This window comes from Myotis brandtii, unplaced genomic scaffold (genome assembly GCF_000412655.1).
Source record: "Myotis brandtii unplaced genomic scaffold, ASM41265v1 scaffold208, whole genome shotgun sequence".
Classification (NCBI taxonomy): Eukaryota; Metazoa; Chordata; class Mammalia; order Chiroptera; family Vespertilionidae; genus Myotis; species Myotis brandtii.
This window is the reverse complement of record NW_005357764.1, coordinates 4,110,601-4,132,494: the sequence shown is the minus strand read 5'-3', so window position 1 is coordinate 4,132,494 and position 21,894 is coordinate 4,110,601. Positions and strand designations below refer to the sequence as shown.

The following is a 21,894-nucleotide window of genomic DNA, read 5'->3' as shown; positions in this document are numbered from 1 at the left end:
GCCCGCTCCACATGCACTCCGCACCTTAGTATTTCACTTCCGCACTGTGCCTCCTCTGAGTCTCGGTATGGATTTCTCTTTCTTTCTAGTTGTAGGATTTCCACTCAGCCAGCCTTTCTGTGGTTCTGGGTGATGTCCGTTCCGTCTTTTAGTTGTATTTTTGAAGTGGTTGTTCGAGGCAGCAAACTCCAGTGTTTACCTATGCCGCCATCTTGGGTGTCCAGGAGATGTGGCTTGAACTATGGTGGTAGTAAGGGGGGTAATCCATTATTATTTATTTAACAAATTTTAAAAAGGAGGTAAATATGGTATATAATTAAAAATAAAAGTTGAATAAAATTGTGGGAAAAGATTAAAGGAATAATTAGTAGAGGGTAAAAGGAATAAGAGCAAAAATAAGCCTATATAATAAAAAGCTAATATACAAATCGACTGAACAGCGGAACGACCGGTCGCTATGATGCACACTGACCACCTGGGGGCAGACGCTCAATGCAGGAGCTGCCCCTGGGTGGTCTGTGCACTCCCACAGGGGGAGTGCCACTCAGCCACAAGCTGGGCTGATGGCTGGCGAGTGCAGTGGTGGTGGCGGGAGCCTCTCTCACGGCAGCACTAAGGATGTCCGACTGTGGCTTAGGCCCGCTCCCAAGACACTGTCGGACATCCCTGGAGGGCTCCCAGACTGCTAAAGGGCACAGGCTGGGTTGAGGGACAACCCCCTCCCCGAGTGCATGAATGTTGTGCACCGGGCCTCTAGTCCTATATAATAAAAGCATAGTATGGAAATTGTTCCCTTGACTAGGAGTTCTTCTGGGAGTTCAACCAGGGGGCGGGGCCGGCTGGGGGAAGGGAGGGAGGCCCTGGCCGGCGGCTGAGGGAAGGGAGCGAGTACCAGGCGGGCCAACACCAGCTAGGTACCCTACCAGTGCACGAATTTCATGCACTGGGCCTCTAGGAGATCAATAAAATATATCCCCCAAAATGCAGACTATCTAGACTACCATTTAAAAATATGGATAAGCAAAATAACACCAACCAAAGTGTATGTATGCAATCAGATCCTCGGGACCAAACGGGAAGAAAAGAGGGCTTAAAGGAAGAAAAGAAAAGAGAGTCAATGCTCTATACCCTTAGTCTTTTCTTGACCTTAGGCCTCCATTGTGGTACCTGTTAAAGCTCTGAATACACCCTATAGTACAGGTGTACATTCCCATTTTATATACCTTGGCCAGCAACAGTTGAAGTGGTTTGTCTGGTTTTCCAAATTTCTCAGCACTTGGGAGATTTTAAAAAGTGGACACCTAATCCAGTCATGTCTTGTAACACAAAAAACAAAGCCTTACAAAATAATGCAAGTATTTTTAATTTGGAGAGTTGTGGTAAAAAGAGAGATAGTCATTCTAACAGCAATTCTTAACAAGAAAATTGTTTACACCATTTTATATGGCCAAACTTGTGGCTGTGCTTCTATGCGTTTCCTTCTATAGAGTTTTCATGTCTTCTGCTTTAAAAATAAAAGCCTTTCGTTTTCGAAGAAACTTCTGAATAAAGCAGTTACCACAGTCTGGAATAAAAGGCAAGCAATGCTTTCAGTGTGAATGTGTTTTTAATCAAATTAGCTTAAAATTTAGCTAAAAGTATGCATTTAGATGTTAGAATGTTCTTGGGTATCATATTTTATGTATTCTCAATACTTGAGAAATAGGAGTGCTTCTCTCTAGTTTCCTTTTCCTATCTTTTCAGTCTTGTCCAAGAGCTGGGACTGTGAAATCTTGAACTTAAAGCACTTGTCTCTTCATTAACGTATGTGCCACATAACAGCATTTTGGTCAACAATGGTGGTCCCATAAGATTTTAATAGATTATAAGCAAAAAGTTTGTGATGTTCAAAGAAAAGGCTAGACCCCACTAAGAGGTTGAATTTAGTGCTAGCTCTGGGTGGTTTAAATTAAGGAGGAGGCTCAGCATGCTCTCCACCTCCCCTGTGCCCACCCAAAGTTAGCAAGGGAACTAGAGGAGAGAGCTGAGGAACAGGGGAGCCCTGGAGCCCACCCCTGCACATGGGCACATGCACACACACTCCTGCACACAGACTTACTTCTCTTCCCTCCATTTCTCTTTATCTTTACTCCCAGTCCAGTTTCTGCCTCTCTCTCCCCCCTCATTCCCCTTCCTCATCCCACCCCTTTTATTATTTCTCCTCTCCAGTTTTATCTCCTAGATTTGTCTCTGCTCTCCCTTTCTCTACCCTCTTCTTCCTTCTCTCCCTCCCTGCCTGCCTTCTTCTCTCCTTCTGATAACTACTTTTCCTACAGTGATGTTTCTCCCATAGCCTTCCTCTGAACACCCCCCTCCGAGTATGTGCACATACACATACACTTTTGTTTATACTGTATTATTACTGTACCTTTTCTATTTTTAGATGTGTTTGGATATACAAATATTTAGCATCATCGTATAGTTGCCTACAGTATTCAATACTGTGATATGCTGTACAGGCTTGAAACTTAGGAGCAATAGTCTATATATACCATATAGACCCACTGTGTAGTAGGTCTATAAAAGTGCACTCTGTGACCACACAAGGACAAAATCACCTACCTCCTCAGAGCATATCCCTGTCTTTTAGTGACACATGACTGTACTTTTAGATAATCTGAGGGCCACATTTAATCCCCACCTCTATTTTTTAGCTTCTATGTAGGACATAAACATGTTCCTAAAAATCCTGACGCTTTAGTTCAGGGGTCCTCAAACTATGGCCCGTGGGCCACATGCGGCCCACCGAAAACATTTATCCGGCCCGCCGGGTGTTTTTGCCGCCGCAGCCTGTTGCTTAGCAGCCGACTAGTTTTTTTTTGAACTATAGTCCGGCCCTCCAACGGTCTGAGGGACAGTGAACTGGCCCCCTGTTTAAAAAGTTTGAGGACCCCTGCTTTAGTTATTACCTTACAGCGATTTCTTAATTCAGAGCTCTACTGTCCAATCTCTTTAGGTCCCTGGTGTCACATTTCCACTGGGATATTCTTTTGACACCTCAACTAGCTTTGTCTACTATATGTTTTCTTCCACTTTAATATTTTTGTTAAGAATATTATCTGTGCCCTAGTCAATATCTGTTATCTTTGTTTTCTTTTTTTAAATTTTTACTTGAAATAAATTGAAAAAAAAGTTACAACTTTATTTAAAAAGCTTCAATGCTTCACTGTTACCTAATTTACGCTCTTCACTTCATTTCACATTTATATCCAAGCCTTTCCCTTCTAACCACAATCTGCAAATTTGGTCTATATTCCACTATTCTCCACTTGCACATTGTAGATCTGGTCCATGACTAACTTAATGGCTACTCCCTGACCATGTACCTTTTCCCAGTTCAGTGTGTGGTAATGCTGCTGTGCCAGCAGCTCCACCTGGATGACATTTCACATTGTCTCACATGTCTTGGAACCTCACAGCAGTTTTTCCGTCATGTCTCTTTCTCTTCTCTTGTTTAGTGTAGTTATGTGTACACTTGACATTTTTTATCATAGTACATTTGTGGGGAGTAGAGTTTTTTCTTACTTGTATATCCCATGCTGGCTGAGTTAAGCACAATTTTGGCACTTAGGAAGTAACCTAGAAATTTTTTCAGTTGAATTACATTTATAGGTAGAAACCAGTATTGTTTCCAAGACTAAAGCTTGATTATCTGGGGCAAAGGAGGCTTCACTTTGCCTGCCTGCCCTGTTGTAGAGATTATGGAATGGGCCAGCCTAGACAGCACATTTTGAAGGATTGATTTCACAAGATTCTTGTCCTGACCAGAAAGACAAAGAAGAAACATAACGGCTAAGTGGTCCATGAATAAGGTTGAGAGAAATACTAAAAATAGGAATGCAGAATATAGAAGCACTGAAGAGCTAAGGTTCTGGCTTAATACTTGCTCTAAATTTGAAAATGTGATTTTTGTAAATTTGTGTAACTTTTCATTCTAATCTGTAGTTCCCCTTATTGTAGCTTCATGTTTATCTGGATGCAAACAGGAAAAGGAAATCCTCTGGTGGTTTATTTGGGGAAGGCCAAGTCATCAGAAAATCACTTCAGACTGTCTGCCTCACCAAATTATATTTACACATACACATAGAGACACTTTCATACTGCGGGAAAGGAAAAACACGAGAAGTTTAATATTTGTCTTATCAGTCCTTCTACCAATATACTTTTTTTTTCTGGACTTAATTAATTTAGTAAAATCTTCTTGATGGTCTGCTGTATTTTAAGTGCTAGGATAAAGTGATTGAAAGGCCAGGGCTCTGATGTTTTGTGTATCCTACCTTCATGAATATGGCATATCTTTTGACCTACCTTTTTTGTAACAGCTTTTGATATCTCTGAGGCTCTGTTGAATTTTCTTTTGGGCTTTTGCCCTCTATTTGCTTCAGTTTGGGTATTTTTATTGCCCTTCAAGTTCACTCTTCTCACAGTTTGGATTTCTTTATTGAGATCTCCCATTTTCTCCCTAATTTTTTTGTATTTTCTTTTAAATCCTTTAACTTCTTGATAATAAATGTCTATAGTTCATGTCTTCTATCATCTCTGTCATTCCTGGGCCTCTTTATATTGATAGATTTTTCTCCTGGTACAGATCACATCTCTGCTTCTTCACCTACCTAGTAAGGTTTTATTATATGCTGGACATTAAGGATACATTTTAAAAATTCTTATCTAGTTATTATAGAATTAAATTTTCTGCCAAGGAATTGCATCCTCGGAAGCATCATTCAGTTACTTCCAGTCCTGGTGGTGGTCATCGTATCTAACTTTACCTAAAGACATGGCTTTCCTTTGTTTTAGTCAAGGAATTAGACTTTGGACTCCATCTATGTAGCTCACTTTATTTTACTTATTTTTAAATTACCAAAACTTTCAATTTCCTAGTATGTTTTTGGCCACTTTTTCTTACTTTTATTCTTAATTCTTATTTTGGCACCATATTTCTCTTGTATACGCCTAACATTTTAACAGTTTAGTATGTTCTCATAACTAATTTTATTCATATTTTTTCTTTGTATCCTACTTTGAAAAAAAGACAGGCAGGAGAAGACAATTGTAAGGATAGATTAAATTCTTTTATTTGCACATGGCCTTAAAAGTTTCCTAAAAGAGTTCTTTAGTAGTCTTCTCCCCATCCCTACCCATGACTTCCATTCTCTCTAAAGAGCTATTTTCTTAAATGTCTTCACTCCTCAGGCAGATGACAATACACCTTCCCTATTGTCCATATAATTGAACTGCATCTTGCTTTTTTGTTTTGAGCCATCCATCTTTTTATCAGACATAACCTAAAAGTTGAAATAATCTGGGTCAAGGGATGAAAACCTGATATTAATGTGGACAGGTGTGGTTTAAGTACTCAAATTTATAAGGTAGATTGTCCTTGAGAATTGATAAAGGGGAAAAAGGCTATTCCTGGGATGAGCTTCTATATTCTGAAAAATTAACTTGTATGCAAAATACTGCTTTAGTGTTTTTTAACACTACTTCCTTGTATTAAAATCAGTTTATGTAAATAAATTAGACTTGTGGAAAAATCATTTTAGCATGTACACATGTCTTTGAAAAGGGATTGTAATCTGTTAGCAAGTTTGTATATTATTCTGAAGGTATATTATTCAGAAATGTACTCCACTAAAACCTTAAAGGTCTATAGCCAGAAAATAACTCAGGAGAGCATACTAGTCATGAGGTAGGATTGCTCTTATATTATCCTTAACAGCTTGTCTAATCTTATAGATCTGAAGTTGAGTATTTAATCTGGTTTAAACTAGTTGTTTCTTAAAGCTGTGCAGAAATCCGAAGGAAGTATAAAACAGAATCTTAGAAAACAAATCAGTTGCCAGTATCAGTTTTAACTTTGAATTAACAGTAGCCAAAAAGGGTAATTGATTGACCCACAGAGAAAGCAGAGACAGTTCCAGCCTCAGGGAACCTGGATGCTTGCAGGTGCGTCTGCCCATCTCTCTCTAGTCCTTTGGTGCCTGGTAGCTTGCTTGCTCTTCCTCTCTCTCTCCTGTGGTACTTTCTGTCAGATGCTCTTTGTGCCATGCCCTATCCTGCATGCTCTGTTTCTATTGCTTTGTTGTGCTGTCTTTGTCTGTCTCTCTTGTTCAGTGTACTTCCAATTCCCCTGCCTCTTTCTCTGCCTATTAGTTACATTTTCTCCCATGCTGCTCTGCATCACATTCTTCTGATTAAGGAACCAGAGGAAAAAGGACACTCTGCCCTCCAGTTCTAATTATAAAAATCCAGACAAGAGGTCTTTCTATCTTAGCTTACATAGCCAGGGACTGGGCACTGTTCCCCACTGTAATCTCTGGGTTAGGTTGGAGGAGAACAGCAATTCCCTGAAAGAAGGAAGATCCTCTTCTATGCAGAGTAAACAGTAAATGTTTGATAGGAGATGAAACTTAAATATTTGAAGATTATGTTCAACTCATTTTTTCTGTAACTGCTTCAGTATTCATGTTATTTTATTAATACGTATCAGGTGAGTGCAGTATTTAGAAATTTTGACAGCAAATTCACTTCAGGACAATTTTATTTTCTAAAAGATATCTTCATTATTTTCTGTAACTGATATTTAAGTTTACAGGTTTTAAAAAATCTGCTAGTTCCTTTACAAGTATCTAATGAGACTAATGTTTCCAGAGTTGAGGTTATAAATATAAGCTTATATTAAAGATTGGTTAAAATAATCTCTGTTCTTCTTTATTGACACAATATTAGATTCAAGTAAGGCATTGGGAAGTCATGAATATTTGTTGAGTCCTTCACAGTTGGTCTGTTTTAGCACTTTTCAGTACTACTCTTTACCTCTTTCATACTTCTGTTCTTAATTTACATGATTGCTTACCCTACTAGACTCTAAACCAGGGGTGGGCAAACTTTTTGACTCGAGGGCCACAATGGGTTCTTAAAACTGGACTGGAGGGCCGGAACAAAAGCATGGATGGAGTGTTTGTGTGAACTAATATAAATTCAAAGTAAACATCATTACATAAAAGGGTACGGTCTTTTTTTTTTTTTTAGTTTTATTCATTTCAAATGGGCCGGATCCGGCCCGCGGGCCGTAGTTTGCCCACGGCTGCTCTAAACCTTAGTGGTGAAAGAGTGATATTTTATATACAACACACAGTGTAAACTCAGAAGTACTTATAAAGTGATTGTTGGTAAACTGTCTTTATTTCTTACACTTCATGCTTTAGGAAATGTATTTTTAAGAAATGCAAGTATTTGTAGAAAACAGGTATTAAAACATTTAGTCTCCTAACCATTTTCTATTTACCAAGTCAGATATATCACCTAAGTGTCACACCATGGAATGATGAGACTATTTTGGGCAGAGAGAAAACTTTTTATAAATCTCATTTTGTTTTTGATACAATATAATATATTGCCTAATTCTTTATAATATTTGGTATTGAGGGATAGTTTTGATTAATTCAGACTGTGACATACAATTTTTATAACATGAAGCTTTCTTTCTTTAGGCTACGGAAAGTGAGGTAGGAGATGTAGATTTAACACGTCTTCCAGAAGGACCTGTTGATTCTGAAGATGAAGAGGAGGAAGATGAAGAGATTGATCGAACAGATCCACTGCAGGGGCGAGATCTTGTTCGAGAATGTCTTGAAAAAGAACCTGCAGACAAAACTGATGATGACATTGGTAAGAAAAACATCTGTTCACAATAAGAATTTTATAGCTTAACTTAGATATAGTTACCTATTGCTGCAGAACAAATTGTCCCCAAACTTAGTGACTTAAAACAACACACCTTGGGAGGCAACACACCTGGGGAGACATGGGAGACATTTGTAATAGAGTCAATAATTAAAAAGCAATACAAGAAAACCCCACACATTTTCTCATACATTTTCTGGGTCAGGAATTCAGGAGCAGCTTAGCTGAGTGGTTCTGGCTCAGTGTCATGAGGTTGTAATACGAAGGTTGAAGTCATCTGAGGCTTTGCTGGACTGAGCTAGAGGACCTATTTCCAAGGTGGCTACTGACATGGCTTTTGGCACAAGGCCTCAAGTCCCCATCATGTGGGTCTCTCCAGAGGCTGCTTAAATGTCCTCGCAGCATGACAGTCAGCTTTCCCCCAAAGCAAGTAATCCAAACGAGTAAGGCAGGTGCCACAGTGTCTTTTATGATCTGGCTTCAGGATTGACATATCATTATTTCTTCAAAGTTCTATTTGTCACACAGAGCAATCCTCATATAATATGGGAGGGGAATGCATGAGGACATAAATATCAAGAGGGAGGTGTCATTTAGGGCCATCTTTGAGGTTGGTTGCCCCAATATGAGAGCTTGTATAGAGGGTCTAACGGGAGCACAGATACTTGTATGCCCTTGATTGAAGAACAGTCCTCCTCTATTGGGGATGGTTGTCCTTTTCAAGTGTGCAGCTTTGGCATGGATGCTCATGGAACTGTGAGGGAGGAAGGGGTCACCTGCCTAGCCTACCAGATCAACTGAGTCAACCCTGAAAGTCAAACAGATGTCACAGCCAGACCACTCTCACTCACATCCTGGCTCCCCAAATTTATAAAACAAAAGCTTTGATTCCATTAAAGTGGTTTTCCCATTCGTGCTTATGAGACATTTAAACATCGGTGTCCAATGTCTGTGAACTAGCTTTTTAAAAAAAATTTATGTTATAAAAAATGTTTTTACTTCTCTAGCTTGAAAAAATATGTAAGTATGTAATTTTTGGTTAAAACTGTGAATTTTCTTTTATGTAATTTCTTACAGAAGTAGTAACTTCCAGAGGTTAAATAATGCTAAAGAAAGAAGAAAAAAAATGCTAAAGATGCTAATGTTATCTTTAAAGACAAAGATTTCTTAGTTTCATTATATATTGTTATGATTCAATTAAGATTTTATCCTAGATTTTTCTGTTATAATGGTCATACTGCTGCTGTTCAAATCAGATGATGCTGGTATTAATGGTAATCATAATCTGTGTGAGTATAAGTCAATACATTTGAACATTCCTTGCCACTCTAATGATATATAGTTAAGTAACCTGCAGTTTAGTTTCATGTTGTGAATATTCTCTGGACAAAAACTGAAAGTGCGTTTTTTATGATGAAGAATTGCATACTATGCTATTTTCACAACGCTTTTTAAAAATTGAAAATAACGAACTCCCAATTATCTGTGGGTGGATAGCATCTTATAGTTATTTCTGTGTCAGCCCTTAGCTGACTGCTTATATATGTTTCTTCCTTATATTTATCTTTATTACACATGTATTTATACCAGGGAATGGCCTAAGACAAGCACTCATAAACATTTGTTGGTTAAAGAATTACCTTGTGTTACTTTGAAAATTCTTGAACTAGAATTTACATTTGTTATTTCTAGTTAATTATTGACATTTATTAATAACATTTTTCTTTTAAACTCTAGCCCAATAAGAACTAGATGAAATGCTTTTTCACTAATCCGTTAGATCAAAGGACATCACTATACTAACCACTAGGTAGTAGCATCTCAGGCTAGGAAAATAAGATAACTCTCTACCCTCATCCAAATCTATAGTTTCCTGGTTCTGTCTGGAGTTTGTGAGTTCTGGTATCTTTCAGTGTGCCTATATTTTCATGTGAGTCTGAATACATCTATTAACCAAATAACTGATTTTTTTAACCAACATTTATCTTGTGCCTTGATTTCTCTACTTTAGCAGCATATATTCATAAGTTGATTGGGAAATTGGGCATTGAATTCTAAATTTTATTGTATGTTTAAAGTGTCCTTGATGGTCTCTGTACTACACAATTTCTGTTTTTTAATAGAACAATTACTGGAGTTTATGCACCAGCTCCCTGCTTTTGCAAACATGACCATGAGTGTAAGGAGAGAACTCTGCTCAGTGATGATTTTTGAAGTGGTAGAGCAGGCTGGAGCTATTATTCTTGAAGATGGACAAGAGGTAGGTTAGCAAATAAATGTTACACACTATATAGTATGGGAGGTAATTTTTAGAATAATATAATTTCCATAAATTTGTGTGAATCTTGAATTAAAATTAATAAACTTATTTTTTTAAATATATTTTATTGATTTTTTACAGAGAGGAAGGGAGAGGGACAGTGAGTTAGAAACATCGATGAGAGAGAAAAATCAATCAGCTGCCTCCTGCATACCCCCCAATGGGGATGTGCCCGCAACCAAGGTACATGCCCTTGACCGGAATCAAACCTGGGACCTTTCAGTCCGCAGGCCGACACGCTCTATCCACTGAGCCAAACCAGTTAGGGCAATATACTTATTTTTAAATGAATGCCAAGTTTGCGGTAGTTACAATTTCTTAAGAGATAAGTTATTACTTTTGTTTTTGTATTTTTTCTTAATTTTTATTTCCTAGCATAGAATAAATGTTTAATAGTTACTATTCATTGAACCACATTTGTTTTTACTTCTCAAATTAAGTCATAAGATTTTTTTTAAAATTCGTAATTATTATGCTATTCGTATATTTATATCATTGTTTAAAATGTTTATCAGGTATTTACTCAACTGTCCTTATCCCTTTTGTATATTAATGTTTTTTTAAAAAAGAATGAGGGAGGCATTGATACAGATGCCTCCCAGTGGACTGCTGACAGTTGAGGCCTTTATGTAACAATTCTATGTTCAGAAATGCTCCCTGGCAATTCGTGGATAGGTGAGGGGAGAATGCAGAGAAATTGAAAGGTATTATTGCTGTTAGAAAGTACTTCAGTATTTTTCTTATTAAACTGATAAAAATTAATGCTCAGATGTTAGTCAGTGAACATTATGTATTGCCAGTATTTTTTCTGGAAAGTCATTTAGAAATTTTTAACATGGCCCCAAAGTATTAATAGTTTCTAACCTATCATTCCCCTTATGAGTGTCTTTTCTTGGGACATAATATAAAACTCAAAGCTTCATGCCAAAAGGTGATCATTGCAGCATATTTATAATAGTGAAAATTGGAAATGACCAAAAATAATACAATTATAAGAAGTGGTTATCTGAATTATTATAAACCACGGGATGTAATATTATGTAGATATTCAAGTCCTTTTAAAGTTTGTTGGAAATTCTTTGAGAACTAATTTGGTGACTAAAAGAAGAAAGAGTAAAATAAGCTTCTATGGTTTGCATAGACAGGCATCAGGTGTTACTGACAAGTATTTAGTAATATAATCAGACCTTCCCTTTACTTTTTTAAATTATACAAGTTCTATATATTGATTATTTTTCCAAGTTAACATATAATTTTTTTTTAAGATTCTTAAAACCTGTCTTTTTCTCTATAGCTTGACTCATGGTATGTTATTTTTTAAATGGCACTGTAGAAATCAGCCATTCAGAAGGAAAAGTTGAAAATCTCTTTATGGGAAATAGTTTTGGAATTACTCCCACTCTGGATAAGCAGTACATGCATGGAGTTGTTAGGACTAAAGTAGATGATTGCCAGGTAAGCTTATGTCTTTGGTCTTGCACCCTCGTTTGTTGACTTAGAATGGCTGAGCCTGTTTTTCCTTCCTTAAAATAAAATAGCTTTATTTGAAAATTATCAGTTTCGAAAGTTCACAGTTAATAAAGGAAATTAGATTTTATATTTCACATGTTTGTGAGATTGAACAAATTGTAAATTTTTAAGAGGGTATACCAAATATTGGTTTGTTAAATTTCTATCCAATATTAACCAGTTCATTCTTTTTTCTTTTCTTGTTTTAAATAAAGGAAGGAAATAGGAACTTCTGAGTTGTTTCTAATTCCCGCTTCATGTTTTCTTTGCATAGTATCAGTTTTGAGAGGAGTTCACTTCTCCTTTTAGAGCAGAATTCAAAATAAAAAACTCCTTGGTCTCTGTGCGTGAATTATTTATTTCATCTTGATTTTTGTGAAGAATTAAAGGGATTGAATAAAAAAGAACTGATGCCACTTGATTTCCTACCTTTGTGCTCTGCCTTGGTGCGTAGTGATATATTTATGTACTACAGATTTGTTAATTGTCCCCATGTTGTTCTTGGACAGTTTGTCTGCATAGCCCAGCAGGATTATTGGAGAATTTTAAATCATGTGGAAAAAAATACCCATAAAGTTGAAGAAGAGGGAGAAATTGTTATGGTGCATGAGCACCGTGAACTAGATCGGAGTGGAACCAGGAAAGGACACATTGTAATCAAGGTGAGTGTTTTTACTTATTATTCTAGTCACTGATAGAATAAAGCTTTCATCTTGACTAGAAGGCTTTGAACTACTTTTTGAGTAGTGCAAGATAATTGATTAACTTTGAAATCTAATTTAAATAACTGTATTGGTTCTTTTTGCTTTTTTTAAAGTTGATTTTTACACATTTTATTGATGAAGGGTGACATTGCTATTTAACATCAGTATGGATAGGATATTATTTTAGGATATACTGGTCAAAGTTTTTCTTCTTAAATTCATTTTGTGTCCATTGATAATAGGAGTTAATTTCATCAAAGACAACAATATTTAGAAACAACAGAAAATGAAAGGATCAACCATAAAGGCATAAGGAATCTTAGGTGAAGATGCAGTGCTTAGTGGATCTCTGTGATGTTGAAATAGGCATTAACTTCTCTGAACCTTAGTTGTCTTGTCTGCAAATGCGGGTGATATGAAAGCCTTTATTAGGGCTAAATGAGGTAAATAAAAAAGATTGCACGTTGTAGAATCTTAGTATCGATGCCCGTGATGTTTTCCCTTCTCTAACTCCCTCTCTCTTCTACCCCGTACCCTCTTGTCCTCTGATCACCCCCTCACTCTTCTGTCTATTTAAAGCCCTCTAGATATAAAATAGAGCAATCCTAGTTGTAAGAGAAGAAATAATCACATGACTGTTTGTCTTTTAAAGTTAATCTTGGTTGCAAAATAAGTAAGTGTTACAAATGTAACTGCTTATTTAATAATATGAGAGACTGATGTCAGATTGGAGTCAGGAGTCAGGCTGTTCCTCAGTCTTTTTTTTTTTCTATGATAAGTGTAAGTTTTGTATGTAGAAAAGATGAACATATGGATTGATTGCCTGTGTGGGGCTTATGGTTTTTAATGCTTTATTTTTAAATGATTTTTTTCAAATTTACAGAGAGCTCCCTGACTCAGATTCCTCAAGTGTTAACATTTCACTGCATTTCTCCATTATCAGCAATCTCTTTCTGAACCACTGAGAGCAATCTGCAAATGTGATGCCTTATCACTCCTAAATATTCCATTATGTATTTCCTTAAAACAAAAACACTCTACTATGTAAACAGCATAGAACCCTTCAAGCTGGGAAATGAGCATTGATAAAGTAAAACCATGTAGCTCACAGACCCTATTTAAATTTTTAGCAACTATCCCAGCAACAGATCTTTTTCCTTTCTGGTCCAGCATCTTATCTGGGAACACAGTTGCATTTAGGTCTACTCCAAGAACAGTCTTTCCCTATTCATATTTTCAGTAGTTATAAAGAATACAGACCCTATATTTTGTAGTATGACCCTCAGCCTGCATCTATCTATTCAATGTTTCCTGATGACTACACTCAAGTCATGCATTCCTGGCATGAATTCTACATAAATGGTGTGCTCTTTTTAGTGCCTCATATCAAGGAGCACATGTCAACTTGTCCCACCATCTTAATCACCTGGTCAGGTGGATATCTTTTTGTAACTTTTTTCACTGAAAAGTTACCATTTACCCTTTGTAATTGATGAGTATTTGGAGGAGAGATGTTCTGGGATAGTGGCAATATGTTTTACAAGTCTCTATCCACCAGTCTTACTTCTATTGACTATTCCTGCCTAATATGGTTATTTTCTATTTCCATTATTTTTTTCTACATTTATTGTCATTCTACTATAAAGTTGAGCATTCTCTTATCATCAGTGTTGTTTCAGTGGTCAAATTTTCCCAGAGTTGGCCAGTGAGACTCTCTTAAGACTGATTGCTGTATCCTGTTTAAAAAAAAAAAAAATGTTTTTATTGACTTTTAGAGAGAGAGGAGGGAGGGAAAGGGATAGAAAGATAGAAACATCGATGAGAGAGAAATATCATCAATCAGCTTCTCCTGTACACCCCCTGCTGACCAGGAATCGAACTGGTGACTTCTTGGTTCATGGGTCAACAATGCTCAACCACTGACCCACACTGGCCAGGCTTCTGTGTCCTTTTGTCATGTCCCCATCATTTTTTGAGAGTTTCCTTATTATCTGGCAAAACAAGGTATTCCAGGTTCACCTTATATTTATAGCTTTGGAATCATCCATTTCTCTAGAGTTTCCTGGATCATTCTAGTGGAGAATAGCATTTGAAAATCAAGATCTGGGCATTTACTCATTGCCACTGAAGTATCATTGCTTCGCAAGCAGGTCAAGTGGACTGCGAATTTGACATGCTTGTTCTAGAGCCTCTCCTCAGGCAGAGCTAAGAAATCTATAATAATAAAAGTGTAATATGCTAATTAAACCTGACGTCTTCCAGACAAAGCCAGGGCTGTGAGGGAAGCCCAGGCCCGGTTGCCAGAGGGAAGCTGGTGCTGGCAGCCGGGGGAAGGGAGGCCTACTCTTGCACGAATTTTGTGCATTGGGCCTCTAGTATATGTATGTTTTAACTATAAATACATACACATCTATAAAGTTTGTATATCCATTTATCTGTAACAATCTTGAGTTATTACCAATACTTCCAATAATTACTATACAATAGTTTTTTGTTTGGTTTGGTTTTTTAAAAATATATTTTTATGGATTTCAGAGAGAGAGAAAGGAAGAGGGAGAGATAAAAACATCATTGATGAGAGAGAATCATCAATCGGCTGCCTCCTGCACGCCCCCTACTGGGAATCGAGCCTGCAACCCGTGCTTGTGCCCTGACCATTATTCGAACCCTTAATTTCTGGTTCATAGGTCATCACTCAACCATTGAGCCATACCAGCCAGGCTACAACAGTTTTTTCTAGTTTTTCCTTTCTATATTTGTAAATAGCTTCCCCAATAGTGGTTCTTTTTATGCTTTGTATAGTTACTTATTTGCTCATCATAACCAATCTCTACAGCCAGCAATCTCCTTTACCAGCCAGCTCTATACTCACTGTCTCCCAGTATCCAGCTTATTGGATGCTACTGAGCACTTCAGTGACATGCCTTTGTATGACTCTATATAAAGTTTTAAATATATGACCTAGTCTCCACAGCTCTCCTGTCTCAATGACTTAATCAGCCTAGTCCCCACAAGTATCCTGCCTCAATGATTTAGCCCAACGATTTTCAACCTTTTTCATCTCATGGCACACATAAAATTTATTAAAATTTCTGTGGCACACCAAAAAAATATATTTTTTGCCAACCTAACAACAAATATAGGTATAGTTTTAATTCATTCACACCGTCCACCTATTGTGTTGGTTCTTGTCATATTTTTATTTGACAGTCTGAGGGAAAAGAGTTCAGTGCCCCTGACTAGATAGTCAAATATTGCATGTTTTAAAAATTATCAGTGCACACAAGTTGAAAATCACTGATTTAGCCAATCAGAATAATGGCCTTTAACATGTTGATCATTTCCACCCATGACTTACATACATGATCTACGAACCAGATTTAAGTGACTTCAAATCATGATTAGCCTAAATAATAAACCCAGTTTGGTGCTCGTAGAATGTTTAGGAGGGTGGGAGAAGTTTGGGAGTGACCTGTGTTGCCTTTTTCCTTAAGTAGGTTAAATGATGAGCCTTATTTCTGACTTCCTGTTAGAAGAATGATTTACATACACTGGTAGTAATAGGTTACTTAAAAAATATCTTAGATATGAACATTGTTAGGATTAGTGTATGTTTTCTATATAGTTATTTTGACCCATGATTATTTGGATGAATAAAACAAATTAAAATTTGAGGTTATGGACAGCAGTCATGTTTTTATATTTGGCTTAGCATCTGGTTTATTTCTGTATTTGTTCTGTGTGCCTACTTTTGAAAAGGCTGCAAAAGTAATTTTAACATTGACTTAGAACAGTAGTTCTCAACCTGTGGGTCATGACCCCTTTGGGGGTCGAACGACCCTTTCACAGGGGTCGCCTAAGACCATCGGAAAACATATATAATTACATACTGTTTTTTGTGATTAATCACTATGCTTTAATTATGTTCAATTTGTAACAATGAAATTGGGGGTCACCGCAACATGAGGAACTGTATTAAAGGGTCGCGTCATTAGGAAGGTTGAGAACCACTGACTTAGAAGCTCAAAGATGAGCAGTAGATCAGTGTTATTTTATTCCTTTTTATAAATTTGGAGACAGGCAAGCAGTTAAAACTCTGAGTTATGTAAAAATTCTAGAACTTCTGGTTCCTCTCAAGATGGTGAACTAGCGTGGAGAAACTAAAGAAGAGGAAACTTCTCTTCTGGGAAGTAACAACAATAAAACAAGCTATCCTGAGCTGGTGTGTTGTTCCTGTTGCCTGAGGCAGAAGATAATTTGGAATATGATTAACTTAATTTGGAGGAAAGTTGTTAGGGTTTTTTGTTGTTTTGTTTTAATGGGATTTAAAAAAATATATATATAGATATATTTTATTTTTATTTATTTATTTATGGTTAATCCTCACCTGAGGATAATTTTCCTTTTCTTTTTCTTTTTCTTTTTTTTTTTTTAAGGGAGAGTAGAAGAGAGAGGGAAAGACAGAGAAATATCTTTGTGAGAGATTGGTTGCCTCCTGCACAGGCCAGGCAGGGAAGGAGCCTGCAACCAAGGTGCGTGCCCTTGACCGGAATCGAACCCGGAATCCTTTGGTCCACAGGCCCACACTCTATCCACTGAGCCAAACCGGCTAGGCTAAAAAAATATTTTTTTTGACTTCAGAGAGGAAGGGACAGGGGAAGTGAGATAGAAACATCAATGATGACAGAAAATTATTGATCAGCTGCCTCCTGCATGCCGCCTACTGGGGATTGAGCCCGAAACCAGGCATGTACCCAGAATCAAACTCGGGATCATTCAGTCCACAGGCCGATGCTCTAGCCACTGAGCCAAACCGGCTAGGGTAGGATATTTTTTTGTTTAATGTTTTAACTCTCAACTCTTTCTTGTGTTGCCTTGGGGGAATCATCATTACATCCCTCCTTTGCAGTATAATTGGCAGTAACAGTCCATACCAGGGGTAAATCAGTGAAATTTAAAAGCCCTGCTATGATGAAATGCCAATAAAAAACAGCTACAGCTGAGTAAATTTTTAGTCCTCTGCCTTTTTTCTCTCTAAACCTAGGGTGGGGAACCTTTTTTCTTCCAAGAGCCATTTGGATATTTATAACATCATTCACTTACTGTAATTCACTTCATATAAATTTATATTGCTGTGAAAAAAACTCCTAGATTTACTGAATTTCAAGTGCTGCCTGCGGTTGCCTTGGCAGGGCCAGACCAAATGATTTCACTGGCCTTATACAGCCCTCAAGCTGGACGTTCCCTGACCCTGCTCTAAATCTCTGGGTGCTGATGGATTACAACCTGTAGAGACTACCTAATCCTAGTGCTAAGTGTTTTAAGGGAGACGCTCTTCTTTGAGGACCTGTCTAATGGAGTGGCTACAAGGGGAAGTGATTAATAGGAGTTCTTTGGCTTTTGAGCTATTTGTTTATTTTATAATCTTTTCTATCTTTGGATTTTTAGGCAACACCTGAGCGTCTCATCATGCATTTAATAGAAGAACATTCCATTGTGGACCCAACTTACATAGAAGATTTTCTACTAACTTATAGGACATTTCTTGAAAGTCCTTTGGATGTTGGGATCAAACTATTGGAATGGTTTAGAATTGACAGTTTAAGAGATAAGGTTTGTATTATAAATGTAAGGGACGTGAAAGTGATTTTAACCTTTAAATTTTATTCATAAAATCTTTTGCAGTTGATAAATTAAATGTTTATTTTATTTTGATAAAATTCAATTCACCTAAAAAAATAGTGAGCCAGTATTGATGTATCTCTGTATAGTTACTTTTATGACAAAATTGTGTGTTAAAAGTGGATATGAGCCTTATAAGACAAAAACAGAAATAAGGCTGTGGTGTAGCTGCAAATTCAGAAAACACAATTGCCACAGAGTATTGTTGAACTTTCTCAAAATATTTCATTGTTTCTGAAGGAGATTTAAAAGTTGATTAGTAGTTTAGAAAGAATATTCAAGTAAATTTTTTTTTTTTTCAAGAGGGCTTAGATTGTTTGTAAGCCCCAAAATAGAATATGTTGATTTTTCTTATAGTATCATTTGAAAACAATTGGTCTTTTTTACCTTAATTTATATCTGCTGTGACTTATTTAAATTTACCTTTGAATATTTTTTGCATTATATAGTTTTCTATTTTAAATAGATTATTTTACCTTATTTCATGGAGTATTCATATATATAATGGAAAGACTGGTAATGCCTTGCAAATTGGTGGAATTCTGTTATGTTAAGAAACATCAAAGTAGGGCCATAATTGCTTAGTGTGTCTGAGTTATATTTTAAAGGAAATAAGTTAGAATTAGCTGGATTGCATTATTCTGTTGTTTAAAAAACTAAAATGTCCAAAACTACAGGCTTCCCCCCCCCCCTTCCCAGATTATAAAGAGGTACTTTGATTGGTGGGGAAATAAAGGGTGCTAACAGTGAACAAAAATGATATAGAGACAACTAGATATCCACGTGCAAAAGAATCAACTCAAAGTGGATCAGAGCTAGAATAAGAGCTAAAACTATAAAACTCTTAGAAGAAAAGAAGGGGTACAAAAATCATGACCTTGGATTTGGCAGTGTTTTCTTAGATATGATACTGAAAGCACAAGCAACAAAGGAAAAAATAGATAAATTGAGTTTTGTCAAAATTTAAAATGTGGTATAGCCATATAATGAAATATTATTTAACCATGAAAAGGAATGAAACACAGGTATGTCCTTGAAAACAATATGCTAAGTGAAAAACCAGACACAAAAGTTCACATGTTGTATGAAATATCCAAAATGAGCAAATACACATAGAAAAGCAAATTAGTGGTTGCAGAGAAGCCAGAATGGGAGATAACTGCTTAATAGAATGGGGCGATGAAAATGTTCTGGAACTCAGTAGTGGTGATTGTTGCACACCACTGTGAATGAGCTAAATGCAAACATTTAAAGTGTTCAGATGGTGGTTTTATGTGTATTCTATCATAGTTTTTAAAATACGTGACATAAATTGCATAGTTAGCTAGGCACATTATTCAACTTCCATTTGTTAGCTTTTAATTTTTCTGTTAATTTGTGACACAAAGTAAAAGCAATTCATAACTTTGAAAACTCATGGTATTTATAAATGAAGTAAGTCTCAGATCTGTTTTTGTTATAATTTTGGTTAAATGGTCTTGGCTATGGCAACACTTTTTATATGTTTGTCCTCAGAAGCTTGCATTTTAGGATACTGTCTGAAATATATATCTCATGTGCTTACATCTTAACATCCAGGTTTGTGTATTCTCACTGAGAACAGAGTCTTGGCTCTATGTTACTTGTATTCCCAAGCTCAACTAAACTATGTCTCTCTGTTAGAACGAACCTTTTTTGAGTGCAGGAAAGGGAAGAGGGTGCTAGTCGTGTGTAGGAAAGGGAGGAGGGGGTTAGCCGTAAAACTCAGTTTGGGGCATGTTTTTGGAATCTTTTGTGAAAGAATGCCTCTCATAACATCACACTGCCTTTTTCATGTTTCCACAGGTAACACGGATTGTTTTATTATGGGTAAATAATCATTTTAATGATTTTGAAGGTGATCCTGCTATGACTCGATTTCTGGAGGAATTTGAAAAAAATCTGGAAGATACAGTAAGGCTCAAAAAAATTTATCTTTTTTTTTTTTAGAGTTTAGGGATTCCTCCCCCATTCTCCCCAAGAACAGCAATTCAGAACAGCTTTTATCTTCTATGTCTTGAATGTCTGTTCTGAGAACTTCCATATCCATATTCTGTTCATCTTCTGCCACTCCAACCCAGACAAACATCATGCTTCCTCCTGACTCTTCTGTTTCTGCTATAAGACTAATGATAATGTTTTCTCCTAGTCACCCAGGCTTATAAACTCTTGTGTATATGTGTTCCCCCTCTCTGCCTTGATTTCTCTGGTCAAGATGTACAGAGAGTTGCTCAAGTGACCTGGATCACTATACACATATTTCCCATGGTCTGTCTCAGCCATTTCTTCTTTTCTTCTTCTTCTTCTTCTTTTTTTTTTTTTTTATCCTCACTCAAGGAGTAAGCATATTTTTTCTATTGATTTTTAGAGATAGTGGAAGGAAGGGGGCAGGGGAGAGAGAGAGAGAGAGTAGAGAAAAAGAAACATGGATGTGAGAGAGACACACTGATTAGTTGCCTACTGCATGTGCTCTGACCAGAGGCAGAGATCAAATCTGCAACTGGCCCTTGACCAGGAATTGAACCTACAACCCTTCAGTCTGTGGGCCCACGCTCTACCCACTGAGCACACTGGCCAGGGCTCAGCCCTTTCTTCTTCACTCCCCAGTTTAGGCCCTCATTTTCTTATGCCTGATCTGTTATAAAAGCCTCCTAATTTTAGTTCTAGTCTCTCTTCTAGTCCATTCTTCGTGGTCAAAAGATTGTTTTTGAACCACAAATGAGATGACTATTACTCTGTCAATAAACCGAAGTGTTTCCTACCAAAATAATTCCTCACCTCTATATTCAGGTCCCTCATCTACATTTTCAGCTTTTTTCCTTTGAACCCTTGATTATAGCCAACCAGGTTACTTTATATTCTTTTCCGAAGTTCTCTCAAGCTGGAATTCTCTTCTTCAAGTCTTCCAGATGTGCTTCAAGGCCTATCTTATATATATCATTTCTACATTAGATTTCCTAAGTCATCCTTCTGCTTGTGATTTCACTTGTTCTAAATATTCAACACCTAATATGATCACCTCAAGGTGCTCACAGTAGCTATTTATAAATCCATTTTATTCTCCCTTCTATATATAAAATTTTGAACTGCAACCAGGTTGTCTTTGCTTCAAGCAACTGCCAATTTCAGGAAGAATTAATAATACTAGTATAGCTGAGGAGTCATTGACTAAATTAACACCCAAAACCCATCACTCGCTCTATGTGAACTTGGACAAGTTGCCTAAACTTTTGTGCCTCAGTTGTCTTATTTTATAGATAATTGTCCCTAGTTTGGAATGTTATGAGGATTATAATGAGCTAACGAGTGTAACAATCTAAGAACAAAACGGGCACATAGCAAATGCTCAAGAATTATTGTTATTAGTCATAGAGTATAAGTGGATTGAGTTGCATAAAGGGGGAAATTGGCAGACTTTTGTCCCTTTTTCTGTTCCTTAGTTCCTCTAGTCTTTTGGGCATCGTGTCTGCTGTATGCAAAATGGGAGATTGAATGGAACTGGGGAATCTGATTAAGAGGTCATAGAGGCCTCCATCATTTGGGTCTTCCAGTGCTGGGTTGAATAGATATTCAAGGGGCTAATGGAAGATAGAAGGGGCCTTACAATCGTGGGATCCTTCCCCCCCCCCCCCTAGTAATCAGCTAGTCATCAATTATTTATGGAATTCTACTTTATACTTCAAGGTGTTATATAGAATCAGAACAGGTGTAAGACTTGGTCCTTACCCAAGGAGTGAGCATATTTTTTTCCATTGATGAAAAAGAAACATGGATGTGAGAGAGACACACTGAATAGTTGCCTCCTGCATGCTGAAAAAACTTTAGCTTCTTGTTATGGATATGAGATTTATACATATTACACTATTTGAGAGTAGTTGGATATTAAACTGGTATTAAAATATAGAAGTTAGAATATTACTAAGTTTAAAGAAGATC

At 36.9% G+C, this 21,894-nt stretch overlaps 1 protein-coding gene across 1 annotated transcript in view; it reads left to right on the top strand.

Moving 5' to 3' along the window:
* RAPGEF6 (Rap guanine nucleotide exchange factor (GEF) 6) overlaps positions 1–21,894 on the top strand; it is a 188,132-nt gene that overhangs the window by 97,080 nt on the left and 69,158 nt on the right. The window contains 7 exon segments of the mRNA XM_005865527.2: positions 7,533–7,710; positions 9,849–9,985; positions 11,340–11,360; positions 11,363–11,500; positions 12,064–12,216; positions 17,707–17,871; positions 19,765–19,872. Coding sequence (XP_005865589.1) covers positions 7,533–7,710; positions 9,849–9,985; positions 11,340–11,360; positions 11,363–11,500; positions 12,064–12,216; positions 17,707–17,871; positions 19,765–19,872 — 900 coding nt within the window.